Genomic DNA, 21,704 nt, shown 5'->3' with positions numbered 1-21,704 from the left:
TATTTGAAAAAGACTTGCAGCTGTGAATGCATTAAAAGGTGATGTTACAAAGTGTTGGATTCAGGTAAAATCCAGTAGAAAATGTGTTATGCGAGAAGGTCTAAGGAATAGACACTCAACTAAGCATTAGTATGCTAAGTATTATTACTAATTTCCATTCTTTTAATGAAGATGGTCCAAAAATATCAAATTTGGATCCAAATGAAGTGAGCTGCAGTGCAAAAATATACCACCAGAGACAATGACAAATGTTTGAATCTTTTATTAAAAAGTAAAGACATAGTTCAGCCATCAAGGCTGGCCCGGTCTTCTCCCCAGTCCATTATCTCATGATGGCAGTGATTTCTGTCAGACCGACCTGACACCAGGCCTCGGCTCTGCCTAAATAAAATCAGGCAGAGCCATGGTCTCTGGCCTTTATCCTTTACACGAGAAACCTCCAGCCTGCTCAACCCCGCTTTAGACTATAAATATATATATATATTAAAAAATTAAGTGTAAAAGCCTTTTGCAGGTCCTGCAAGAACAAGGAAAGCATCTACAAACAAGATTTCCCTCAGAGGGTCCAGTCGCCTTTTTGTTTGTTCGCTGACATCTCAGGGAGATTTTTTTTATTATTTTTTTTTTTATTAAAAACAGATTTCTGGGTGAGCAAAACCAAGCTGAACAGAAATAGGTTGGGCAAAAAAACAAAAACAAACAAACTTGTGACTAGAAAGTTTGGATGTTAACAGCACTAGTAAAACACAGCATCTCACAGTACAGACAGAAAAAGAGGGGAAAACCAACCTTATCTGTATACACAAATGTATAAATATATACACATTGGGCATTAATTTAAAAAAAATCTGATTTACATTGACTTTCTGTGTCGACTGATTCAAATGAAATATTTTTAATCAGGCAGTGAATTCTGCAGCGGCTGTAGGATTAAACGGAGAAGCAGAGCGCCCCCTAGTGACAATTTTTCTGGAACATGGCGTCAATTTTAAACTAAACTGAGTTGCACGTTGGTTACAGAAAGTAAGAATTGTCATTTCTGCTGAGACGTGTTCTCTGTGCATTTATTGGACAAGTTTTCATTTACAATATCAAATAAAATGAGCCCAAAAACAAACAAAAAAACCCAACAACAAAAAAAAAAAAGACTGGTTTTAAATACTGTATAGAAATGATTAAACACAGTTTTATTTACGCCCGGTGCCGTTACTTTTACAAAGGAGGAATACAAATAGGCGAATCATCTGAGGTGTTTTAAAGTGGCAGGGCACTACAGACAAGAGGCTCCATGAGCCGCTCTGGTTCCTGAAGATAATCTGAAGCTCAAGCCAGTTGAAATTCCTGGCCAGGAGTATGAATGCAGAAATGAAATTTAAACATCTTGGCAGCTATAAATTACCCAGGACAAAAAAAGGTCAGCAAAGAGACGGTCTGGCGACAAGGCGTCAGGATAGTGTGATGATGTTGACGGCAAACTGAAATACTAATCCTAAGAGCCATGAGGAAAAGTAATTATCGTAAAAGGTTCATTTTTCTTGGTTGGGACAAAAAAACAACAACATTGTCGATATCAAAAATGTTACAAATATAAATCCGTTTTTTTGTTTTCCAAAATGTGAACATAAATTTGTTAACCAAAAACCAGTCCTTCTGAGATCTGAGTCCTGCTGGTTGTGAGGAGGAGGAGGAGCAGGAGAAGGAGGAGGAGGAGGAGGAGGAAGAGAGCCAGTGGTCCACAGATTATGATGGAGAGAAGACATCCTGGGTTCCTCACGAGCGTTTCAGTCTCTTGGAATGTCGCTGCTGATGGCTGGGCTGCTCCTCGTCGCTGCTGGCGTCACCCCGCCCCCCCCGCAGACGAGTTCTCCTCGTACCCTGCTCCCCGTCGCTGTCCAGCTCCCTGTAATCCTTCCTGCCGGAGGCACCGGAGGTCCTCTTGCTCTTCCTCCTCCTGCTGCTGCTCTCCTCCTCGCTGTCCGCCTCACTCTCGCTCTCCTCTTTCCGGCCCCGAACGTTCCTGCCCGTCTTCCGGCTCGATTTGCCATTCTGCATCTTCTTCTTGGGTTCCTCTTTCTGCTCTTTGCAGTCCCCTTCATCGTCGTCACCCTCCTCCTCGTCTTCTTCCTCCTCCTCCTCAGATGAAGGAGGAGCTTGGTTGACACGCTTGCGGGAGCGCCGGCGGAGGTAGCTGATTCCGGGGAGCAGCTTTTGGATGAGCTCGGTGAGCGTCTGCTCCGTCTTGCCCATGCAGGAGAGCACAGTGCTGCCCTGCTGGTTGTACTCCTCCGCGTTGGAGAACACCAGCTTCATGTCCTCCAGGAAGTCCTGGGCGTGTCGGTATGAGCCCTGGCCGAACTTCCCCAGCATCGTCTGGAAGTCCATGGGCTCTGAGATGATGTCCAGGTAGTCCTCGGCCTCGTCCAGAGAAACGGGCTCCCTGGAAGGCAACAGAGAACACGTAAAGCGCCACATCAGACTGAAGATCAGGGAGCTAAACGATTCGCCACGACTGAAGGGGTAATTACTCCCTCCTCCAGATATCAGGTCATTAATACCAGTTATTAGCCACATTTTACTAAGTTTCACTAGAGTCAGCCAGTTCTGTTCCTTTGTCTTTACCAATAATCCCAAAGCCTTAGCAATGGCTCAATGTCACTTTCCAGATTGAAATATTCATCATTTGTCAGTTCAAGTGGAGTTTCTTTTTCAGGCCATGTCACATTTCTATTTCTTTATCATAGAGGTGTGAATTCAGTGATGAGACTGAATTAAACTTTTTCTTGTCTACATGCAAATCAAGAGCAGGGGTTATGTTTTTCCACTTAAGACACTTTTTTCCCCTCCTAAAATCACCATAAAAATAAAAAACACTAAATCTGCATTTCATATTTGTTCAGGTTATCTTTGCCTGATATTATCTTTGCCATGCTGCTTATAATCAGGCGCAACTTTTCTGTCGATTTTTCTTCAACCACCAGGAGGCTCTTTAGCAGAAAGTGAGTCACTGGAAGTCAAAATTGGAAATCAAAGAAGAAAGTGCTAAATTTCATTTAGAACAAGCACATGCTAACAGCAGGCACGAGGGAGAATTGCTTTGAAACTCATATGATGCAGCTTTTAATTTGAGGGCTATCGATCTGGAGGGAGGGTGAAAGAGCTGCTGCATGTAAGCTCGGCGTGAACGAATCCATGGTTTGGCGTTGGAGACACAAGGATTAGTAAATCCAGCAGTTATTATGGACGCTTATAGTATGGTGCGCTCTATGGTCCAGAAAATACAGTACGTCTCGTAAGTGTTCCTAGTCCCGGCTCACCTGAAGGGCCAGCTGTAGCGGAACTTCATCAGCTTCTTCAGGATCTCCTCACACCTCTCCAGCTCCAGCGCCTGCTTGCTGACCCCCGTCTGGGTACTCTGCCTCACCTGGTGAAATGATCATCACAATGATTAGCTCATGTCTCTCATTGATTCCACTTTTTCTTTCCCTCTCCCACACATTGAGAAGTGATTTCTCACCAGTTCGTCGATGTCTGCGGGGCTGCTGGGCCCGGCTCTCTGCTTGCTGCTCTGCCTGCTGGACGCCTTCTTGGCTTTACTTTTAGAGCTCTTCTGGCGTGATGAAGACTGCTTGTTCTTCTTCCTCGGCCTCACTGTAAACAGGAGCAACATGAGGCGCAGGGAAAGAACAAGTCAGGATGCTTGCCGTTCACTTGTGCTTATGAAAGCTGGACATTGTGGACGTCTTAAGGCCTATTGATCCAGACTGAGGCTGATAGGCTAAAGGGACTCAAATAATCAGAGGCATCTGCTCTGGAACTGTTCGTCGTCGTTATCCACGCCACGCAGGCTGGAGCTGACAGAGGGCTCATCGCGCCACATTCTCTGAGTGAAGTCAGAGTGAGACATGGAACAGCTTCAAAGCGGAGTTCAGACCCTGAACGCTGATGAATGACAATACACAGACAATAGAGACGCAGCGAGGACGGGGCCTGGATTTCAGCCATCGGCATTCTTCTAATTCCCAAACTCTAGCGAAGAGGAAGGTTCTCTCTCCAAAACCAACTTCTGTAGAGCAACTTCACTTTTCACATTAGTCTTAGTTTTTATATCAGTAATTCACATCCACATCCTCGATTTCTTTCAGCTCATTTTCAGTCCTACAAATGACTGTACGTTGCAATTTTCCATGTTGATAGTGAAGCCTTCCTTCATCAGATGTAGACCGTTAAATAAGAGTTCGGGATACATTTCTGTCAGATACTCACAGCTGTGCCCCATGGCTTTATAGTCATTTTCTTCCTCATCCTCGTCATCGTCTTCAGAGCATTCCTCTTCAGACTCCTCCTCACTCTCCTCTTCGTCGGTGTCTTGTTTATAATTTCTGCAACCAAAGAGGTAAAAAAAAAAACATTCATCCTTTATGCAGGAAGACAAACAGCCGAAACGCGCAGGTCTCTGCAGCTTCAGGTGACTCGGCCGGTTCCGGGCCCCCCACCTTGAGCGTGAGCCCCTCCTGGCCACGGTGGGCTGGCAGGCAGGACACAGCCACTCCCCAGCAGGGATGCGGTACAGAGCCGGTCGCAGGCAGAACAGATGGAACGCCTTGTTGCACTCGTCACACAGGATGAGCTTCTCATCATCGCCTGAAGCCGAAGAGGTTTTAAAAAAAATAAAACAAAAGTGAACTAGAGAGGTTTTTTTCTGTTATTTAAAGACCATGCCTTCACTTCTTTCCTTTCCTGCTCAATCTAAATCAAACTGCTGTGAGTGTTGCCAGTGCTGTGCAGGTAGCAGATCACAACAGGGTCACCTGAGGGCGTGCGGAGCTGCCGGCTCTCAACGTAGACCTGCCTGACACATCTACCCTGCTCTGCTCTGAGCTTTCTGCTGCCTCCCTGTCTGGGTCTGGTCCTACACTCCATCAGCCTTAGAGGCATGTCCTTCCTGAGTTCTGGACAGGGATGAGACCACTGCAGCATTCAGATAAACCGTCTGTGAAAACTTCAAGAGGTAACAGGCAGTTCATCGCAACGCCGCTGTTCTGTAGCGACGAGGGAAAAGCTGTCGCTACTCCAGTTCTGTCAGGGTCAATGTTTCTGAAGTGAGTCTCGCTAGCTCAGAAAATAAACAGGAAACGAAAAACATCTGACGCACGTCTGCATACAAAAGCCAAACTGTGTTTAAAAAGAATAATAAGAATAATAAAAAAAGAAGTAGTAAGCCTTCCTTACCTTTCCTGCGACAGACTTTGCAGCGAGCGTTCTCTGCAGACATGTCCCACTTTATGCAGGCGTCCAACATTCCCAGCAGAACGTGCATCCGGGAGAAGGTCAGCGCCTCCCTGATGGCCAACTTCCACTTCTCTACCGCTGTGGCTACCTGACAGGAGGAGATTAACCCAGTTTCTTTTTGTCTTTTTCAAATGATCAACCTGGTGGCTTACAGTGACTCTAATGCAGTAACTAACAATTCTTTTAGTAATTGATTACCACAACGATTAATCGCATAAATAGAGTGACGTTTTTATACGAATTCAAAAGATGCAAACGAAAACAAACAATTCAATTTCTTTATAAAGACGAAAGTAAACATTTTATTGCCTAAGGTGCAGCAACGGCATGCCTTCAGTGAATTTGAACCAGGCGAAGCTGAAACTGCCACTTAACGAGTTCTGGGTCGAACATGTTTACAGACAAATCCTTTAATGTTTAATGTAAATATATTTTGAACAATTTTGGCTGAACTACTGCTGACTGTTTTTTCAGCAAATACTTTTTTTGAGTCTGCATGCTCCTGTTAACGATTAATCCATCACTAAATTAGCCGACGGTTAATTCAAAAATGATTTCAGCCTTTAGAACTTTGCAAAAAAAAAGAAAAAAAGAAAACATTTAATAGTTTGTTACAACAGTAAACTCTAAAAGTATTTAAATCTTAGAAATGGAAGATGCACATGTGTCCATAAGTTTTACAAGTGAAATTGCAGCCCTGAACAGAGAAACATCTCCGCAACATGCTCTGCTTGCTTTACAGTTTTTAGGTGTTTCAGAATAAATTAGGCCAAATACATGCATAAGCCACACTCAGATTGGAAAAATAAAAACAAGAATTATTTTTCTTCCACTACACAATTATTTTTGCTATTTTGATTTAATTTCACTCCATGACAAAATGTGGAAAAGTTTAAGGTATGAATACATCTGTGAGACAACGGAAATGGAAACTGCTGTCCTGCTGTGTGGCGGTCTTACCCTGGCTTCCTCTGCTAGTTTCTTCTCCTCGTCCACCTCCTCGGCCTTGCTGCTTTCTTCCCCTGCTTGTTTCTTCTTCTTCTTCTGCTTGGGAGCCATGAAGCCCTGCAGGAACTTCTTGATGACACATGCCTGATGAGCTGTGACTGATGTCTCTCCATGTCTTTTCATCAGAGAAGCGTACATACAGTTACATGGGGTGGGACATTTTTTAAGCAATGTGACTCTTCTATTCTACTGTCGGTAGCCAGTATCTCCTGGATGTCGCTGCGCATGTATTTGAGCAGCTCGGCGTAGCCGTCACAGCTCCTGAGTCCCAGTTTGGATTTACGACTCAAATAGATGGAGTGTAGGATGTCCTGGTACCTGAACATTTACAGTTTTATATTTACTTAAATTCTCTATTGCAGCCTTATTGTCACATTGTTCATAAAAGCAGGTTTGTTTGCTCTGCTTCCTGTAGAAGTAGGTTTGGTTTTAAGGTTTAAAGGAAGTTAGACATTTTGTCTTTTTTCTGCAGCAGGTCACATTAAGCTGGTAGTCATAAGGCTGCCCTGCCCTGTGTGTGTTAAAGTAATTATGTCCAATTATAGGAGCCCATTCACCTGCTTTGGATCTTTAGCTTCAGCTCGCTCTCTCGAACTCCCTGAGGATGAAGACTTTCCACCAGATCCTCCAGCTCAGCCGGGTTGTCGATGACAAACCTGGAAGGAAAGTCAGAAAGTCAAATTTAAATTAAGATGAAATGAGAATAAAAATAAAGCATCGTTGGGAAAACAGCCAATGTAGATGCCCACCAAAGATTCTGCCCCTGTTTAGGAATTGTAGTTTCAATGCAGACGTCTGGTGCTGCCCCCTGATGGACTCCTTCACTTGCAGCGCCGTCGACGCTCGCGTCGTCTTTTTCAGCTTCTGCAATTCAAACGCACACCTGGTGTACAGGAAACACACAACCACACATGTGAACCTAGTTCCAGATCTGATCGTACCTCTACCTTGTGAATCGGGAACTGAAGCTGCCTCGCTGCCTTCCTCCTCCTCTTCCTCCATCTCTGGCTCAGCCGCTTTCTCCTCGGGTGGAGGAGTGAAGCTGTAGTCGATGCCGTCGTGCACCCAGCCCTTCTCGACATACAGCCCGGGAACCACGTCGGAGAAAAGCCAGTATCTTCACAAAAAAACAAAAACGACACATTAGTTGGGACTAATTCATTTATCAGAAGGCCCTCAGCTGCCGCGGCAGAACGCTGGACGAGGTCAGCACACAGATGGAGCAGCAACCTGTTGTGGTTTCTGTCGGTGCCGAGCGGTGTCCGGCGCATCACCAGTCGGGCTTTGGTTATGCCGTCCTGGAAGGCGCGCTCTGCTGAGGCTTTCTGCTTCCGCAGCCGCTCCTCCTCGGCCTCCTTCTCCATCCGCTCTGCAGAGCCAACACAGAAACCGTCAGTCAGTCATTCATAGTGAAGAGGCTTGAAAGGCCTCTGCACCCAATGACGCTTTTTTATCACAACATTTAGCACAGAGATGCACTAGTCCACTTCCTTCACTTTCCATACTGATACAGATATCTGAGTTTTTAGAAACAGTCCATACTGATCTAATCCATTTCTTTTTTAAAATAGGTATAAATGCACTGAATTACATATTTATGTGGTAACTCTGCACCAGTACACCACAGTTAAATAGCTTCAGAAGCTTGGTCAAATATGGCCAGAAGCCAAATGACTGGCCAGCTGCCAGGTTTACCTTTGTTCTGCCGGTCCAGCTCCTCCTTCTCCTTCTTGGCCTGCATGGCCATCAGCCGCCGGCTCTTCACCAGGCTGATCAGGTCCTCAGGTTCCGGCTCCGGCTCCACCTTCACTTCCTTCTTGCTCTCCTTTTTAGCTGCTCCCTCCTTTTTCTTCTCACCTTTGAGCCAAGAAAACGTAAAAGTTGGTAAATATCTTAACGTGTCGGATGAACCCGTGACACAACCGGGACTGACCCCACCTTTGCTCTCCATCTCCTTCTTCATCTTCTTCTCTGCCTTCTTGCGGTCGTTGACCTCCTTCAGCATGGCCAGGCGCTCCTTCCACAGCTCCGCCGAGCGCTGCTGCATGGCGTCCACGTGGTCCTCCACCGAGTAGGTCATGAGGATGCGGTGGCACAGCGCCACCAGCAGGTCCACCTTCTCCTCCGGGCTCAGCTCAAACACCTCCACCGTCTCCAGCTTCTCCAGGAACTCGCTGCTCACCACGTCGTCGTAGCCGCCAACCGCGCCCGAGTCCTCCGAGCCCTGGCCGCTCTCGTCGTGCGCGTCGCACGGCCGCAGGCACAGGCGCGTCAGCTCCGACGCCGAGTGCATGGTGAGCGGGATCTCCGACAGGGACATGTCCAGCTCGCTGTAGCCCTCGGCCAGCTCGTCCTGCAGCAGCGTCTGCAGCAGCACCACCAACACGCGGTTCAGGTAGTGGAATCCGGAGCGCTCCCCGGCCAGCGCCTCCATCAGAGCCACCGCTGTGATCGGGTACTGGTCCTCGGGCATCAGCAACCCGGCGTAGCAGTGGAGGAAGTCCACCACCATGGCGACGCTGCCGAACAGCGTGTTGGGCAGGCCTTCGGGCATGTCCACCAGCTTGAACGTCGGCAGCGCTTTGCCGCCTTCGATCTCCTGATCCTCATATCTACGCGACTGCTCCTGGCGGACCAACATCTCCTGCTTGCGCTTCTCTTTGGCCTTCTCTCTTAGCTTCTCTTTGAGTTCGGCGCGCTTCCTCTTCATCTCCTCGTTCTTCTCTTCTTCACTCATGGCTGCCCATCTCTTCTTCTGCTCCAGCAGCTCCCATCGCTTCTGTACCAGTTCCTTCAGCTCGTCCGGCAGACGCCCGCGGTCTTCAGCGGACAACGTCTTGGCAGCTTTGGTTATGAGGGAAGAGAGGGACGTCTTCTTATCCTCTTTTCCCTTGTGCTCCTTGTAGTAGCGGACGAGATGCAACGCCATAGGGTGCAGCGGCTTCCCAAGTTTGGGTGTGCCCAGACTGGAGCTGCGAGCCCGCTTCTTCGGGCTCGCTGCAGGGGTTCCCTTAGCCAGTTGCAACAGAGTCATCTGCTTCATTTTTGGCGTCTTATCGCCAGTTTTTCCATCTTTTTTAGAAGATTTTAGAACATCAAGTTTCTTATCACCACCCTTTCCGCTTTTCTTCCCATCTTTTTTGTCCCCGGCCTTCTTGCCGGACCTTGGAGTGGAGGGAGCAGAGCCTTTTCCGTCTCCTTTCTTAGGAGTTCCAGAGTTCTTTACCTTTAGGGGGGAGCCATTCATCTTCATCTTCTGAAAGAAATAGTAAAAAAAAATTACTTATTATTTAAAAACAGAGCTTAGGGGTGTGCAACATGGCTTACATTCAAAGTCCAAAAAAATAGAAGATATATAAAAAAACAAAATTTTAAATACAGAAACTCAGTGAGTGCATTGGTGGAAAAAGAATAAATCTTCAAATACCAAAAAATATGATTAATTAATAAAATGGATTTATCATAGAGTCCTAAGAGATGAAAAAAGTAATTAAACACTTTTATACAACAGACACTTTTCACACACAGCATCAAACCACATCTATTAATTTTTATCATGTGCAGTTATTCATTTACGCCTGCAGGTGGCTAATGGTGCTACAATAAAACAGTAGAAGAAGAACTACCACAGCAGCACAAAAGAGGAAGAGCTACAGTCCAGATGTGCCGTTTCCATTCATGTTTTATTCAGTAGTGCAAACATTACTGCACAGTGCAAGTTAAAAAATTTGCTGATGTTGCTGGTGTGTATTGCCCCTAAGTGGAACGATTTCCTTCCCTTAAGGACCTTCACACCTTATGAAGTGGAAACCCGTCAACTAACCTGCATATGACCCCATATGGTGGGACTAAGAGGCAACCCTTCTTTCTTCTTCTTCTTCTTCTCTCCCTTCTCACTTCCTGAGTCCTCTCCAGGAGTGTCACCAGTTTTCACCTTTTTGCTAGGTTTACCTTCGGGAGAAGTCAAGCTTTTACGCTTCGTGGACGGGTTTCCTGCCAAGAACTGTTGACAAAGAAAAGGAATGAGCACACAGGAAAAGAAACTATTACTCAATATTAAAGAGCAGTGTCTTGGGGGAAAGAAAATATTCATATGCCTTGAACTTCCTTTTTCTTCTACAATTGTAACACTTAAACCTTAATTTTGAATTTTTTTTTTTTTTTGGAGGATTTTATGTTGTCATTCAGCACAAAGTGGCTCAGTCTTGTGAAGTGAAAAGAAATCATGAGTTCATCTCATAGCTGCCAACAGTTTTAAACTTCACCACAGCTTCATTCCTCATTGCTGTCTTCCTTGGGTCTTCTTGATGCCATTCGTTTACTAACGTTCTCAAATAAACCTTCACTGGATCTACACTGAGGTTATCCATTTTCTTCCACATCCTGTCAATACAGTACTTTGTGTGGGCTTTTCACGTAAAATCTTAAGAAAAATACATTTCAGTTTGTGGTTATCATTACCTTTTGTGGATCGAGGAGAAAGTCGCTGAATTTACTGGGCAGGTTGTATTTTTTCACCAGATCATCTTCGACCACCCAGGGGGCGCTTTCTCCTTTGCCCAGCCTCAGGGCGTAGTGTCTGATGAAGTAGCGCATGATCTCCTTGGTTGGAGGTCGCTCTGTTCTATAGAGACTGTCTGCTGGGACATCACTGATCACCTATTATTAGTAGAGGAAGATGGGAGAGCAGGGTCAGTTTCAGTAGCAAGTAAATGACATACTGATGGTTGCATCAAGTCAGAGAAAATCCATTAAAAGCAACACAGTAAACAAGTTACTCACCTTATCCTCATTGATGAGCTTCACGTCATATTTATGAGGAAGGAATTTGGGCATGACCCATCTCTTCTTCTCTTCCTTCATGGCAGTGGTAGCTTTCCTCGGAGAACGCCGCGCTCTGTCACCTATTAGCACGCACCGACGACACGTTAGCAAACAGGAAGAGGCTTTAAAACACTCTGAGGGTCAACGACGTACTCAGACTCTCCCTTCTGTTCTCCTCCTCTCGAGACGGGGGCTCCTTCCTCTGGTTCTCCTGGCTTGCGTTCTCCTTGTCGCTGGATGGGGAGTCACAGGCACCTTCAAGCTTCTTCTCACCCGACTCGCCCTCTGGGGTCTCCAAGGGGTGAATCTTGATCACTTTCACTCGCAAACTTTGATCTTTTCCCACCTAAAATTGGCAGCAAAGAAAGAAAAAAAAAGTGAAACTAGATCAGAACTGGAGCATTTTATAAAATGATTGCTGAAAGCTTATTGTCAATCTAATGAACTTAAATCCATCAAAACTTTATTGTTTCACATGAGCTTTTTTTAAAGGGGCGGTATTATGTAGAATTTACTTTTTGAGCTTTACATCATGTTAGAATGTTATTCACTCACCAAGAAAAATAAATGAAATGTTATTTTGATCCTTTCATGCATGTTTTATGAAATACTTGAATATCCTGTGGCAGCTATCCAGGGGTACCTAAATGCTAGTGATGGCTAAATGAGGCGTCATGAAGCATTTTGACCCATAGCAAAATTGTACTGATACTGTGGCAATACTGTGTCACTGAATACTGACACCTGCTGGATATTAAAAATCCCTGCAGGCAACAAAGTTGACAAACTTATTTGATGACCTAGTCCAGTGATCCCCAACCACCAGGCTGCACAAGAAATAATTAAATATTTCTGTCTTATGTATTATTTGAGTCTGGAGAATCTTTTTTTTTGCAAGTTTTTTAATCGGATTCGCTCGGTTGCCTCTTAAGTGCCGACATTGAGCCACAAGTAGCAAAATGAGTAAAAAACAGATCAGATGTCTTTGGAAAGTTTCTATGCGAAGGGAAAAGGCCCAGAGAAGAGACAGGAGAATGGATTTACTCCGATGTCCACTGGACTCTCAGTTGCCATGTTAAGTGTTTGGGATTCCCTCCGTTCTTTCGTCACCGCGCTTTCTGATTTGCTTGACACATGCACCGATGCATCGGCGTTGCCGGACCCATCACTACTAAACGCTTGTTTCTCAAAGCCCCGCCCATTTCCACAAAGCTTCTCTTTGGAGCTTCTGCCTCACAGAGCACACCTCCCCCAGCCATTCCCCACTTGGCTCCTCCAGACTAGTGGCAGCAGTCATTAACAAACACCTTATTATAGAAACTACTTCTCAGCCCATCGCTCCTAATATAATGTAAATTATATGTAAACTGCTTAATGAGGAGCATTGTTGTGACAGTGGAGTGCCAGAAAGAGCAGGAGCTTCTTAAAGATACAGAAGCCCAATTTCAAGGCATTAAATTGCAAATTTCTTTTCAGTCATGTTTGATTTAAAAGATAAACTGGTTGCTGTAATTGTGAAGCACTTTGGTCAACTGCTGTGTTTTAAATGCGCTTTTCAAATAGATTTGACATTGTCATGTAGCATTTTTAAAACAACTGAAGGTAACAATTATTTGGTTGTGCTACATGTACCTGAAAAATACATAATATTGCCCTTTTAAATGGCTACAATTTTTTTTATCTGGGATAACAAGGGTGCAATAAAACAAGTAAATAAAAAAACAAAACAAACCAGGAAGTCACACTCTTCACCAACAGCATACTTGGTGAGGATTTCCACCCAGGCCATCTCCACCAGTTTGTCTAAGGACACCGTGTTGTGGTGGACCATCTCAAGGACTGGCTTCTCAAACCACAGAGGGTACTCCTCCTGAAGCCTAAAAAAAAACACATGGGTAGTGTCACACTAAAATTATACAATTTATGTTAACAATATTACCATTATTATAAATTAAAGCATATTTCTTATCAATATGTTGTTCACAAGTTTGTGGGGATGCTGAAAAAAGCAGCAGTGACCACTAGGGGGAGTAAACAATCTGGGGATATAATTAAGAGTTTAAATACAGCTTATGACCCTGAGTGATCAGAGCACCTCTTTATCTGCTCTGTACTATGAGGCCTTCCTAAGGTCATGTCGTTAGAAAGACCTGGCTAAAGGAACCGTCATTAGACCATTACATATTGAAGTATGACAAATTCAGACTTTGTATTAAAACATTGAGAGGTGAAGCTCATCATTTCAGCCGTGACAAAGCAGTGAACCATATGACCTGTGCTGGCAGACTACGGTTCCCTATGATCCGATTCAGCTTTCACACGACTTGAAGAGTCCATCTAAACTGTTTGCAAGTATTTATAGAAATCAGATCATTGATGGGTTTAAAGTTTTCTCCAGATGTGATGACAAAATAAACCTACGGATGATAAAAGGAAACTTTTTTTTTCCTTCTATCATCACAGACCAGCTCCGGCAGCCAGCGGAGATTAGATTAAAGCTTCTCGCACTTACAGCTCTGTGACTTCTTGTTCCTCCTCCCAGGCCTCTTTGTGAGTAAGCTGGAGGCTTCCTGTGCTCTTGCATGTCCAGATGCGTTCATCATACCTCTGCAGGCGTGCCTCATACTCTCTAGACACAATTTGTCAAGGACGGTGCAATGTCTAAATGAGAAGTGATTAGCTTTCTATAAAAGCCAGATGCAGAGTCATAGGGTGTGGTTAGGAAAAGTTGTGAAGTATTTAAATTTCTTTTGTAATTAATATGAACACATCAATGTCTTATCATTCTTTATGAAGCGAAATAAGGTATGGTCATTCATTCTTAACTTTTTCTGTAATTTACATAAATCCTCTGTCAAGAGACAGCTATTGAACAGAGACGCCTTACTTGCACTGTTCCAATGGATGATCTAAACTAATGTTTTTTGATCTGCTTATAGTCTGTTGTAAGAAAATATGCTTACATAACTGCAATAATCTGCATGACCAGCAGGAGGTCACTTGGAGTTATTATGGTTTGATCAGCAATCACATACTCTCCATAAGTTGACTGACCCAAACAGAAATTAAAATAACTTTATAAGGCAAAATATTCTTGAATTATTTCACCATTAGATAATTTATGTGCTTATAATTCATCCATCCTTTGTCAACATCTGCTCATCTTTGCAAGATTCCAGAAAAGCTGGTGTCCTTTCCTTTAATTCGAGAAGAGTTCAAAGGTTCACCCTGAACATGTAATTTAATCAAATATAGCCTATGAAATTATTTGAATATTTCTAGAGATGCACCAATCAATTGCCAGAAGGGCCAGAATCGACCAATTTGTCCTTGATTGGCCCCAAGCAGTGATCAGCAGGTCAAGACTCGAAACAAAAAAATTATTTCCTCCAATTCATTGATGTGTTCCCCCTCCCACATCTATCATGAATGGCATCTAATGTTAGCAGGCACTGTGTATCATTTTATTTGACTTCATCTAAGGAAGATGGAAGAAGACATAACTAACTAACAACTCTCTTGACAATGGTCTTGTTTATAGTTGGTCCTCTAAAATCTGACAGCGACCAAAGTAAGAAGTCATCTGTTCAGTTTCAAAACATGAACAGCTGTGTCACAAATTAAAATACTGTACCTTAACATAGCATAACAACGAATCAGGGAGTCACAGGAGCACCTGGCTACTTTTACTCCCATCTGCGTGCTGACAGCTAGCTACACAACCTGCCTGCCAGCTAAGGACTACTTGCGCTTCTTTGATATCAACAACCCCTAAACAAGAGGCTACAAAGGCCAAATAGCGAGTAAAACCTTGAGATAATTTGTTTCAGCGCCCTGTTGTCCTATAAGGTTGTTGTGTGCTAACAGGACCAGCTAGCCCCTGCCAGCAGAGCTGCCGCTTTGCTCCGTGGAAGCAAGGCCAGCAGCATTGTGACATAATGGGATGCCTAGCGTTAGCAGTGCGCTAACTAGCCCTCCTAGCATCGCTAGCTGTCAGCTTAGCCGTGAAAGCTGAAAGTGAAAGATACTCGTCCGCATTTCACGAACAATTAAGCAAACTTTAGTTTTATGTCTAATTCTAACCTGTTTCAAAGGCTAACGAATAGCTGTAATGTAGCAGTTAGGGATGTGACATGGTTAGCCAGGAAGCTTGTCATCCACTCTAAACAGAGTACATGTAATTGAGACATTAAGGGACAGAAATGACAGGTAATGTCAAATTCCTTGACCACCTTAACAGGCCTGTGAATAAAAATAATGGAAGCGTCTAACTGCTAACCAGGCAAATAATAGACGGACCACCAACGTAGCGATTGGCTTGGTAGATCGATTCAAAGCATGATGTTAAAGGATACTCTTTGTTCCTGAAGGCCTCCTTGGTATGCTCGATGATGTAGACCTCTTCTCCCGGGCCTGGTGGCTCGGCTAGCGGCTTAGCCAGCGGGTACGGTTTCCGGCCCAGAAGCGGTGCCATGGCAGTTCCAAAGACGGCACGAGTGCCAGAGGTTAAACGTGACTTTCTGGCAACAAACTAGCACGGCCTTACTCCTTGTTAGTTCTTAGCATGTATCCAAGCGTCGGTAATATATGTACCGAGCGCTAGCACGTCTCGCTTTACAGCCGGCAGGCCCCGGCTCTGAGCGTGCCGAAGCTAGTTAATCAGCTAGCAGTCTGGCTCTCTATCTCGTTGCAAAACAATAACAGTGCGCTTCTCACCGATGGCCTCATCGCAACATTCTCCGCTTCTGCAGCTGCGGAGACGCGCTGGGTTTAACCAGAAATCCGGGAAGTAAAAGATATTAAAGCTTTGCTCCGACGGGTTAGTTGGTAAAGTTTTAGTTCCTTCAGGTGAACACGAAAGATTGAGAACCACACCGAAATCAAACTCGCGGTAACAGCCAGAGCTCAATTCGGCTGCAGTTTCACTGTCCTAACAAAGTATTTTTAAACTAGATCAGATCTTTTTTGCTGATTAGCTGTGCTGTCGCTGTTTCGTTTTATCAATAAACAATATTCGCAAGTGTCACAAGAAAGTATCCCCAATCAAACAAGAGGTTAATTCCCTGTCGAAATGGCGGGAGTTTCTAGTCCACCGGCAAAAGAACCCTCAGCTCGTTTCCCCGGCAGCAGGCAGCGCCGCGCCTACGCCCCGCCTCCTCTCAAAGCTCATTGGCTGTCTTGACGTAGCGCCTTGATTGAATTGCTGAAAATTGGCTATCATTGGCTAATAGAGCCTGTCTGTCATCATCTGTCAGTAGGAACATTAAATAAACCGCTTCTGTTGAACAGCAAATAATAGGAAGTTGCCTGAAGATGACAAAATCGCTAGTTAACTAAACCCAAAACAAACTTGAAAGAAATTGGGTAATTAATCTACGTTTTTCCTCCCAATTAATTTTTTTAAACTTCATTTGCATTTTTATTTTTAACAGGCCTTTCAGAGCCAGTGGCAGCTTTTATTTAAATGCAGAGCCCCTTCTGCTGCATCACATAAGATCACGATTCATGCTGGATCTGCAATCCAGTGGAGTTTTTTGATATATCATTTTAAGCAGCAAAAGCAAATGGGGTGGATTAGCAGTGCTTGCAAGGAACTAATGGTGTTGGCGTCATCTAGCACATGTTACTATATTGTCTCTGCTGCCCAGAAGTTGAGCTTTTAGCATTCTAGTGCAGTTATGACACTGTTATATAGTAGCATTCTTCAGTCAGAGGTTCCATCAGACTGATTGCAAGACTGACTGCTATAGGAGATGGTTCCTGCTCATAGCATCACCATCCACAACTCTGTAGAGACACTTAGATGAGTTTCAACCAGTGGTATCAGTAATGGGTTCTATTGTTTTCCAGACAATAGAACCCCACAAAAACACGTACAAATTACTAATTTTTTTTGTGCTGTTGTAAGCATTAAACAATCTCAACCATATAAGTGGAGACACACTGTTGATGTAATCATTATAAAATAACTTGCAATTAAGTATTGGCACAGATCAATGTGATTTTCACAGGTGGCGGAGCATTGTTGTTGTTAGCAGCTGCTGAAAGTAACTAAAAAAGTTACTTTTAAAGTAACTTAGTTACTTTCCAAATCAGTAATCGAAGTTACTTCTTCAAGGAGTAATCAGTAATCTGATTAAAGTTACATTCTCAAAGTAACTGTGCCATCGCGAGTTTCAACAACATTTAACTTCCCTTTGTGGTTAAATAAAGCACTTCTAAATTGAAGAAATTTACAAGCCAATTAAATCCAGCAAGGTGTAAAAAAGTGAAAATTCTGCAACATAGTCCACTGAGTGACGTAAGCACAACACATGGATTTCTGATCCCTGGACTTTTCTGTCTTCCCCACTTCTCTACCTGCCTATTACATGTCAGATTACTCTGTATAAAAGGCAGTACTTTAACAAAACTTTTCATTTAAAAAAAATTACTTAAGAGTTCATGGCTACAGCCTTTCTAATGGTGGCTTCATTTAGGAGAGAAAGACACTGCAAAAACTGTTGATGTTAAAGTTGTGTTTTAAATCATCTTTATTCAATGATTCTTTTCTTCAGTTTCGAACAATACAGTTGCAATGTATTAGGAGAATGTACTACTACTATTGAAGTAAAAGTTTCATAAATTTTAAGTTGCACACAAAGCAAAACAAAAATCTGTGTTTAGTCTAGAATCCACTTCAAGTTTAATCGGTTTCTGCATTTTAGATTTGGAACTACACACGAAAAATAAAACTGAAAAAGAAAAATGGTGAAATATTTTAGTTCATCGTCAAAATTAGAGTCTTCAACTTCTGGAAATGCTTTTCTTCATTTGAAGCATCGGTGGCACCCATGAATTGATTACATCCGAGGAGAAACATACCACTCAGGATTGTTTACAGAACATATTAATTATTTTTAAAAAGCAAACTGTTGATTTTTTAAAAATCACTTTATTCTTGAATGAAACAAACCATAAGATTTATCACAAGAAACATCAAATTGAAAACTTAAGGTTACATTTAAACATCAATCTGCATCAAGCTACACATGAAAAAAAAAAAAAAGGCTAGCCAGTCTGTTCATAAGAATAGCAAAAGTCTAACTAAAGTACAACTTAGAAAATTCAATGTTTCAGCATCTGAAGTGAGATACCTAGGGATGCGTACAAAACTGTCTTCATTCAATTAAAAGCAAGTCAACCCAAACAACAAAACACTAAATTCTAAACATAAAAAAGCTAAATCATTTTCCCTAATTGCAGAAATGTAATATCTGAACCAGAAATTTTCTGAAAGCTTTGCTAATCTTACATCAACAAATAGGGGGAAAAAAAGCTATCTCAAGCCATTATTTTCCCCTGTGCAAATCCTCTTTAAAGGCGGCGCTCCCGATTCATCTAATTCATCCTGTTGAGGGGAAAAAAAAGGGTCAAGTTATAGTCAATAATTTAAAATTATGTCACACAACAGATGCTCAATATGTAAAATGTATTAGTAGCGGCATTTGCATTCTTTATTGAAATACGTTTCATGTACAAAACCTGAGTGTCTGGAGTTCTCCGCCTGGCAGTTCCAGATGTAAGCGGGTCCTCCTTGATGAGCGTCGGTGGCTCGTCTGCACCCTCCCGACCCGAATGTACTGGTTCTGGAGTACATTGTTCACAACATAAACGCAGAGACTGTTAAAGTGACAGGTGCATGGCCTTAAAATGAGCACCTGCCGATTAAAGAGAAACTCTCATACCGTCGACCGTCTCCTGTCCGAGCATGGGAGGCTGAGAGTCTTCAGCCCGCAGGCTGTAGGCATGCGGAGGGCTGACGTGCTGCGAGCTCGACGTGCTGCTGCTGTTGTCAAGTTTTGGCTGATAAACGTCCGACAGAAAGCTCTGGTTGCTGTTTTCATCTGTGAGCATATCACATGACTTCTTCAATTCTTAAAACGAGCTCGTTTTTGGTCAAAAAAAAAAAAAATCATATTCCAGTCGAGATTCGAATCTCGGTGTGCTTTATTGTTACCCTCATTAAACCCCAACATCAAACCTACCGGTGAAATCCAGCATTGAGTTGGTGTTTTCAATCACTACATCTTTGAGACCCCGGACCTCTCCACTAGTGGATTTGGTGCGAAATATCTATTGGATTAAAATAGATTATAAAAATGTGTTAGATGGAGACAATCTGTGGCAAACATGTTTCAATATGATGCATATAATCGAATTCTTTCCTGTGAAAATAATCATTTTACATTATACATGAAGTATGTCCCTCCATCATTGGCAAACTTCACTTTTTAAACATTCAACTCCATCATTTAACAGGACACTATCCGTATCTAGACTATAGATGGTTGATACAAGTGCTATAATCTTTCTTGAAGAAATATACATTTCAGATATGGTGCATTGAAGTGTATTCAAATTCCCAGCCCCTCCCCGTGTGTTAACTACGCACCTTAATGGTGTGTATTAGGACAGATCAACATAAAATAGTTCATATGTGTCAAATAGAAGGAAAAATAATATTTTCAGATTTTGTATAACTAAATACAGTTCTACAAAATCTTTACAGAACCTATGGAGCCTTCATCGATGAACCAAATATTTTATTCGAACCACTTAAAAGTAGCTTCACATGCTAATAATTGAAATAATATTTAAAAACACTTTTATTGTAACTATCAAAAAAAATACTTTAAGTAAATGGATCTCACAGGATGTGAAACATAAATTATGACTACAACAACCACATTGTAGCTATCCATATGTTTTTGTCTTTTTCAGAATATCAATTTCAGACAGAGAAAAATGTACATCTGCAGGTACATAAATTGGAGAGGGGAACTTAGCCTGAAGGATTTAAGAAAAACTTAATTTAGGACAAAAGTTAAAAGAAAAAAACAAACGTAAAACGATACTTTTGATGAGGACAGTTGAACTGATGTTTCAAAAACCTTTTCATTATGGTAATTGAATGGGTAGATTCAATTACCAGAATCAAATCTATCAATTCTGGTGATTGATAAGATTACCAAATCAACAGAATAACCAGCATTTCAAACATCTACTTATAACATATTAAGGAATGTTTCATATCTTATATACATTTTTTATTTCATATTCAAACTAACTACTCTGGTATCTATCATTAGTAAAGATATAATCAGTGGTTTTCACCTTATCTTCTATGCATCACAATGTCATCATGCCTGTAGTTGATATGCGTGACACTGTTGCTATGTGGGATGCCATTACTCGTGTCTGATGTGATCAGGAAAAGGATTGTGGATTGACTATATGTCATGACGGCTTGCCATACCACAGTCGGAGCGGTAACTGTTTATGACGGAGGCCCACACACCTGCTTTGTCTCCGTTACTGGAACCCACTTGAAAATACGCAGAGACGTGTCTCCAACTGTCACCCACTTCTTCTCCCTGTGGATCGGATTCATTCGGTCATTATCAGCTCGGGGTTCAGAACGCGCTTAGCTTTCGCCCGATCTGCTCGGCGGGTATCAGTCGGTGATAAAATATGCTGAGCGCCGATATTATCTCTGTCCACGTCAGATGTAACTGAACTTAACGCGCTCTCTGACAGTCTCGGCTATGCGGGCTATAAATCGTGAGCTTTTCGGTGGTGCTTGCTGTTGGCGTTATTCAGAAACGAGCGGGGCAGTTCAGCGGATTGAAGCCCCGCTGCATGCGAAGCTGCTGGAGCCATATTGACAGCTCTCAGCGGAAAAAAAACTCGACACGCCCCGCCCCTCCGGCCGACCGGAGGCGCTGATTGGCCCGAAGCCTTGTCAATCATCTAACTTTTCCGACTGAAGTTTGTTGAGCGACGCAGCAAGATAGCAGGCAGCGGTCCACTAAACATTCCCCTCCATATTGTCCTTTAGATAGCCCACATACCATTTGCGCACTTTCTCGATGGCTGCCAGAACCTTTTTAATGTCGTCTTTAGCCCGACTTCGGGTCTCAGCTCGGCCTGATCGTCCCGACATCTTGGTGCTGTTATGATTCATCTACAGATGCATCTGAAAACTTCAAGACCAAGCCCCAGTCTTCTGTAACATTGGTAATCTCGCGAGACTTAATTAAAAGACTTTTCACCCTCTCTCCTTTTATGGCTTTTCTTATTACTCTGTCAGCTGTAAATGAGAGAGAAAAGACATTTTTATACCACTTATTTCTCCAATTGTTTTTGTTTTCTTTTGGGTTTTTTTTTCTTTCCTGACTTCTTAGAGTGAAATACATCAAATAATTTTAGCGTAGTGCCCTGACTAAAATCAAACATTTGGTTGTGTTGATATAACCATATACATAATATGTAGTTCACTTTGTTTTTTTCAGAATATAAATTTTGAATTAAAAATGTCAACGTTTTTTTTTTCAGCATGAGAGGATTTAAAAAAAAAATACATCACAATGAAATCACATTGTAACAACAACAAAAAAAAAGACAATGCGGTTACATAGTTTTCAGAAATTTAAAGTCGGTGGTGTTGTATTCCAAAAAAGATGACATTCACAGTTTACCTCTGTCATTCGGCTTGAGCTTGAGCTGTTTTGCAAAGACAAATGAACAATGAATTTAACAGG

The 21,704-nt window shown here is 42.8% G+C and overlaps 2 protein-coding genes across 2 annotated transcripts; both read right to left on the bottom strand.

Annotated features, from left to right (window-relative positions):
- Nucleotides 1–247: 247 nt before the first annotated feature.
- baz1b (bromodomain adjacent to zinc finger domain, 1B) lies at nucleotides 248–16,232 on the bottom strand. Its single transcript, XM_055028528.1, is given in 20 exon segments — nucleotides 248–2,437; nucleotides 3,315–3,421; nucleotides 3,515–3,648; nucleotides 4,264–4,379; nucleotides 4,494–4,641; nucleotides 5,230–5,377; nucleotides 6,250–6,422; nucleotides 6,425–6,615; nucleotides 6,855–6,953; nucleotides 7,047–7,161; nucleotides 7,239–7,414; nucleotides 7,528–7,666; nucleotides 7,993–9,553; nucleotides 10,121–10,300; nucleotides 10,759–10,956; nucleotides 11,080–11,201; nucleotides 11,275–11,467; nucleotides 12,854–12,998; nucleotides 13,634–13,750; nucleotides 15,477–16,232. Coding segments are annotated over 20 exon segments (4,848 nt in total). The 5' UTR covers nucleotides 15,596–16,232; the 3' UTR covers nucleotides 248–1,770.
- A 1,404-nt stretch (nucleotides 16,233–17,636) lies between these two features.
- bcl7bb (BAF chromatin remodeling complex subunit BCL7B b) lies at nucleotides 17,637–21,159 on the bottom strand. Its single transcript, XM_055027726.1, has 6 exons — nucleotides 21,015–21,159; nucleotides 20,462–20,537; nucleotides 19,149–19,236; nucleotides 18,849–19,007; nucleotides 18,646–18,749; nucleotides 17,637–18,511 (listed from the first exon to the last, which is right to left on the bottom strand). The coding sequence occupies exons 1-6, from the start codon at nucleotides 21,125–21,127 to the stop codon at nucleotides 18,440–18,442; spliced, it is 612 nt and encodes a 203-aa protein (XP_054883701.1). The 5' UTR covers nucleotides 21,128–21,159; the 3' UTR covers nucleotides 17,637–18,439.
- Between the last annotated feature and the right edge of the window lie 545 nt (nucleotides 21,160–21,704).

Source organism: Poeciliopsis prolifica, unplaced genomic scaffold, assembly GCF_027474105.1.
Source record: "Poeciliopsis prolifica strain line A6 unplaced genomic scaffold, Auburn_PproV2 SCAFFOLD004, whole genome shotgun sequence".
Classification (NCBI taxonomy): Eukaryota; Metazoa; Chordata; class Actinopteri; order Cyprinodontiformes; family Poeciliidae; genus Poeciliopsis; species Poeciliopsis prolifica.
Note: the sequence above shows the minus strand (reverse complement) of the source record. Positions and strands in the feature narration are given on the sequence as shown.

Bases quoted from the DNA above. Each gene is read 5' to 3' on its own strand.
- bcl7bb (XM_055027726.1), bottom strand. From the start codon at position 21,127: ATGAATCATAACAGCACCAAGATGTCGGGACGATCAGGCCGAGCTGAG. The intron at 19,237-20,461 runs GTGTGTGGGCCT...TTAATCCAATAG, and splicing joins CAGTAACGGAGACAAAGCAG to ATATTTCGCACCAAATCCAC. The intron at 18,750-18,848 runs GTATGAGAGTTT...AATGTACTCCAG, and splicing joins CGGACAGGAGACGGTCGACG to AACCAGTACATTCGGGTCGG.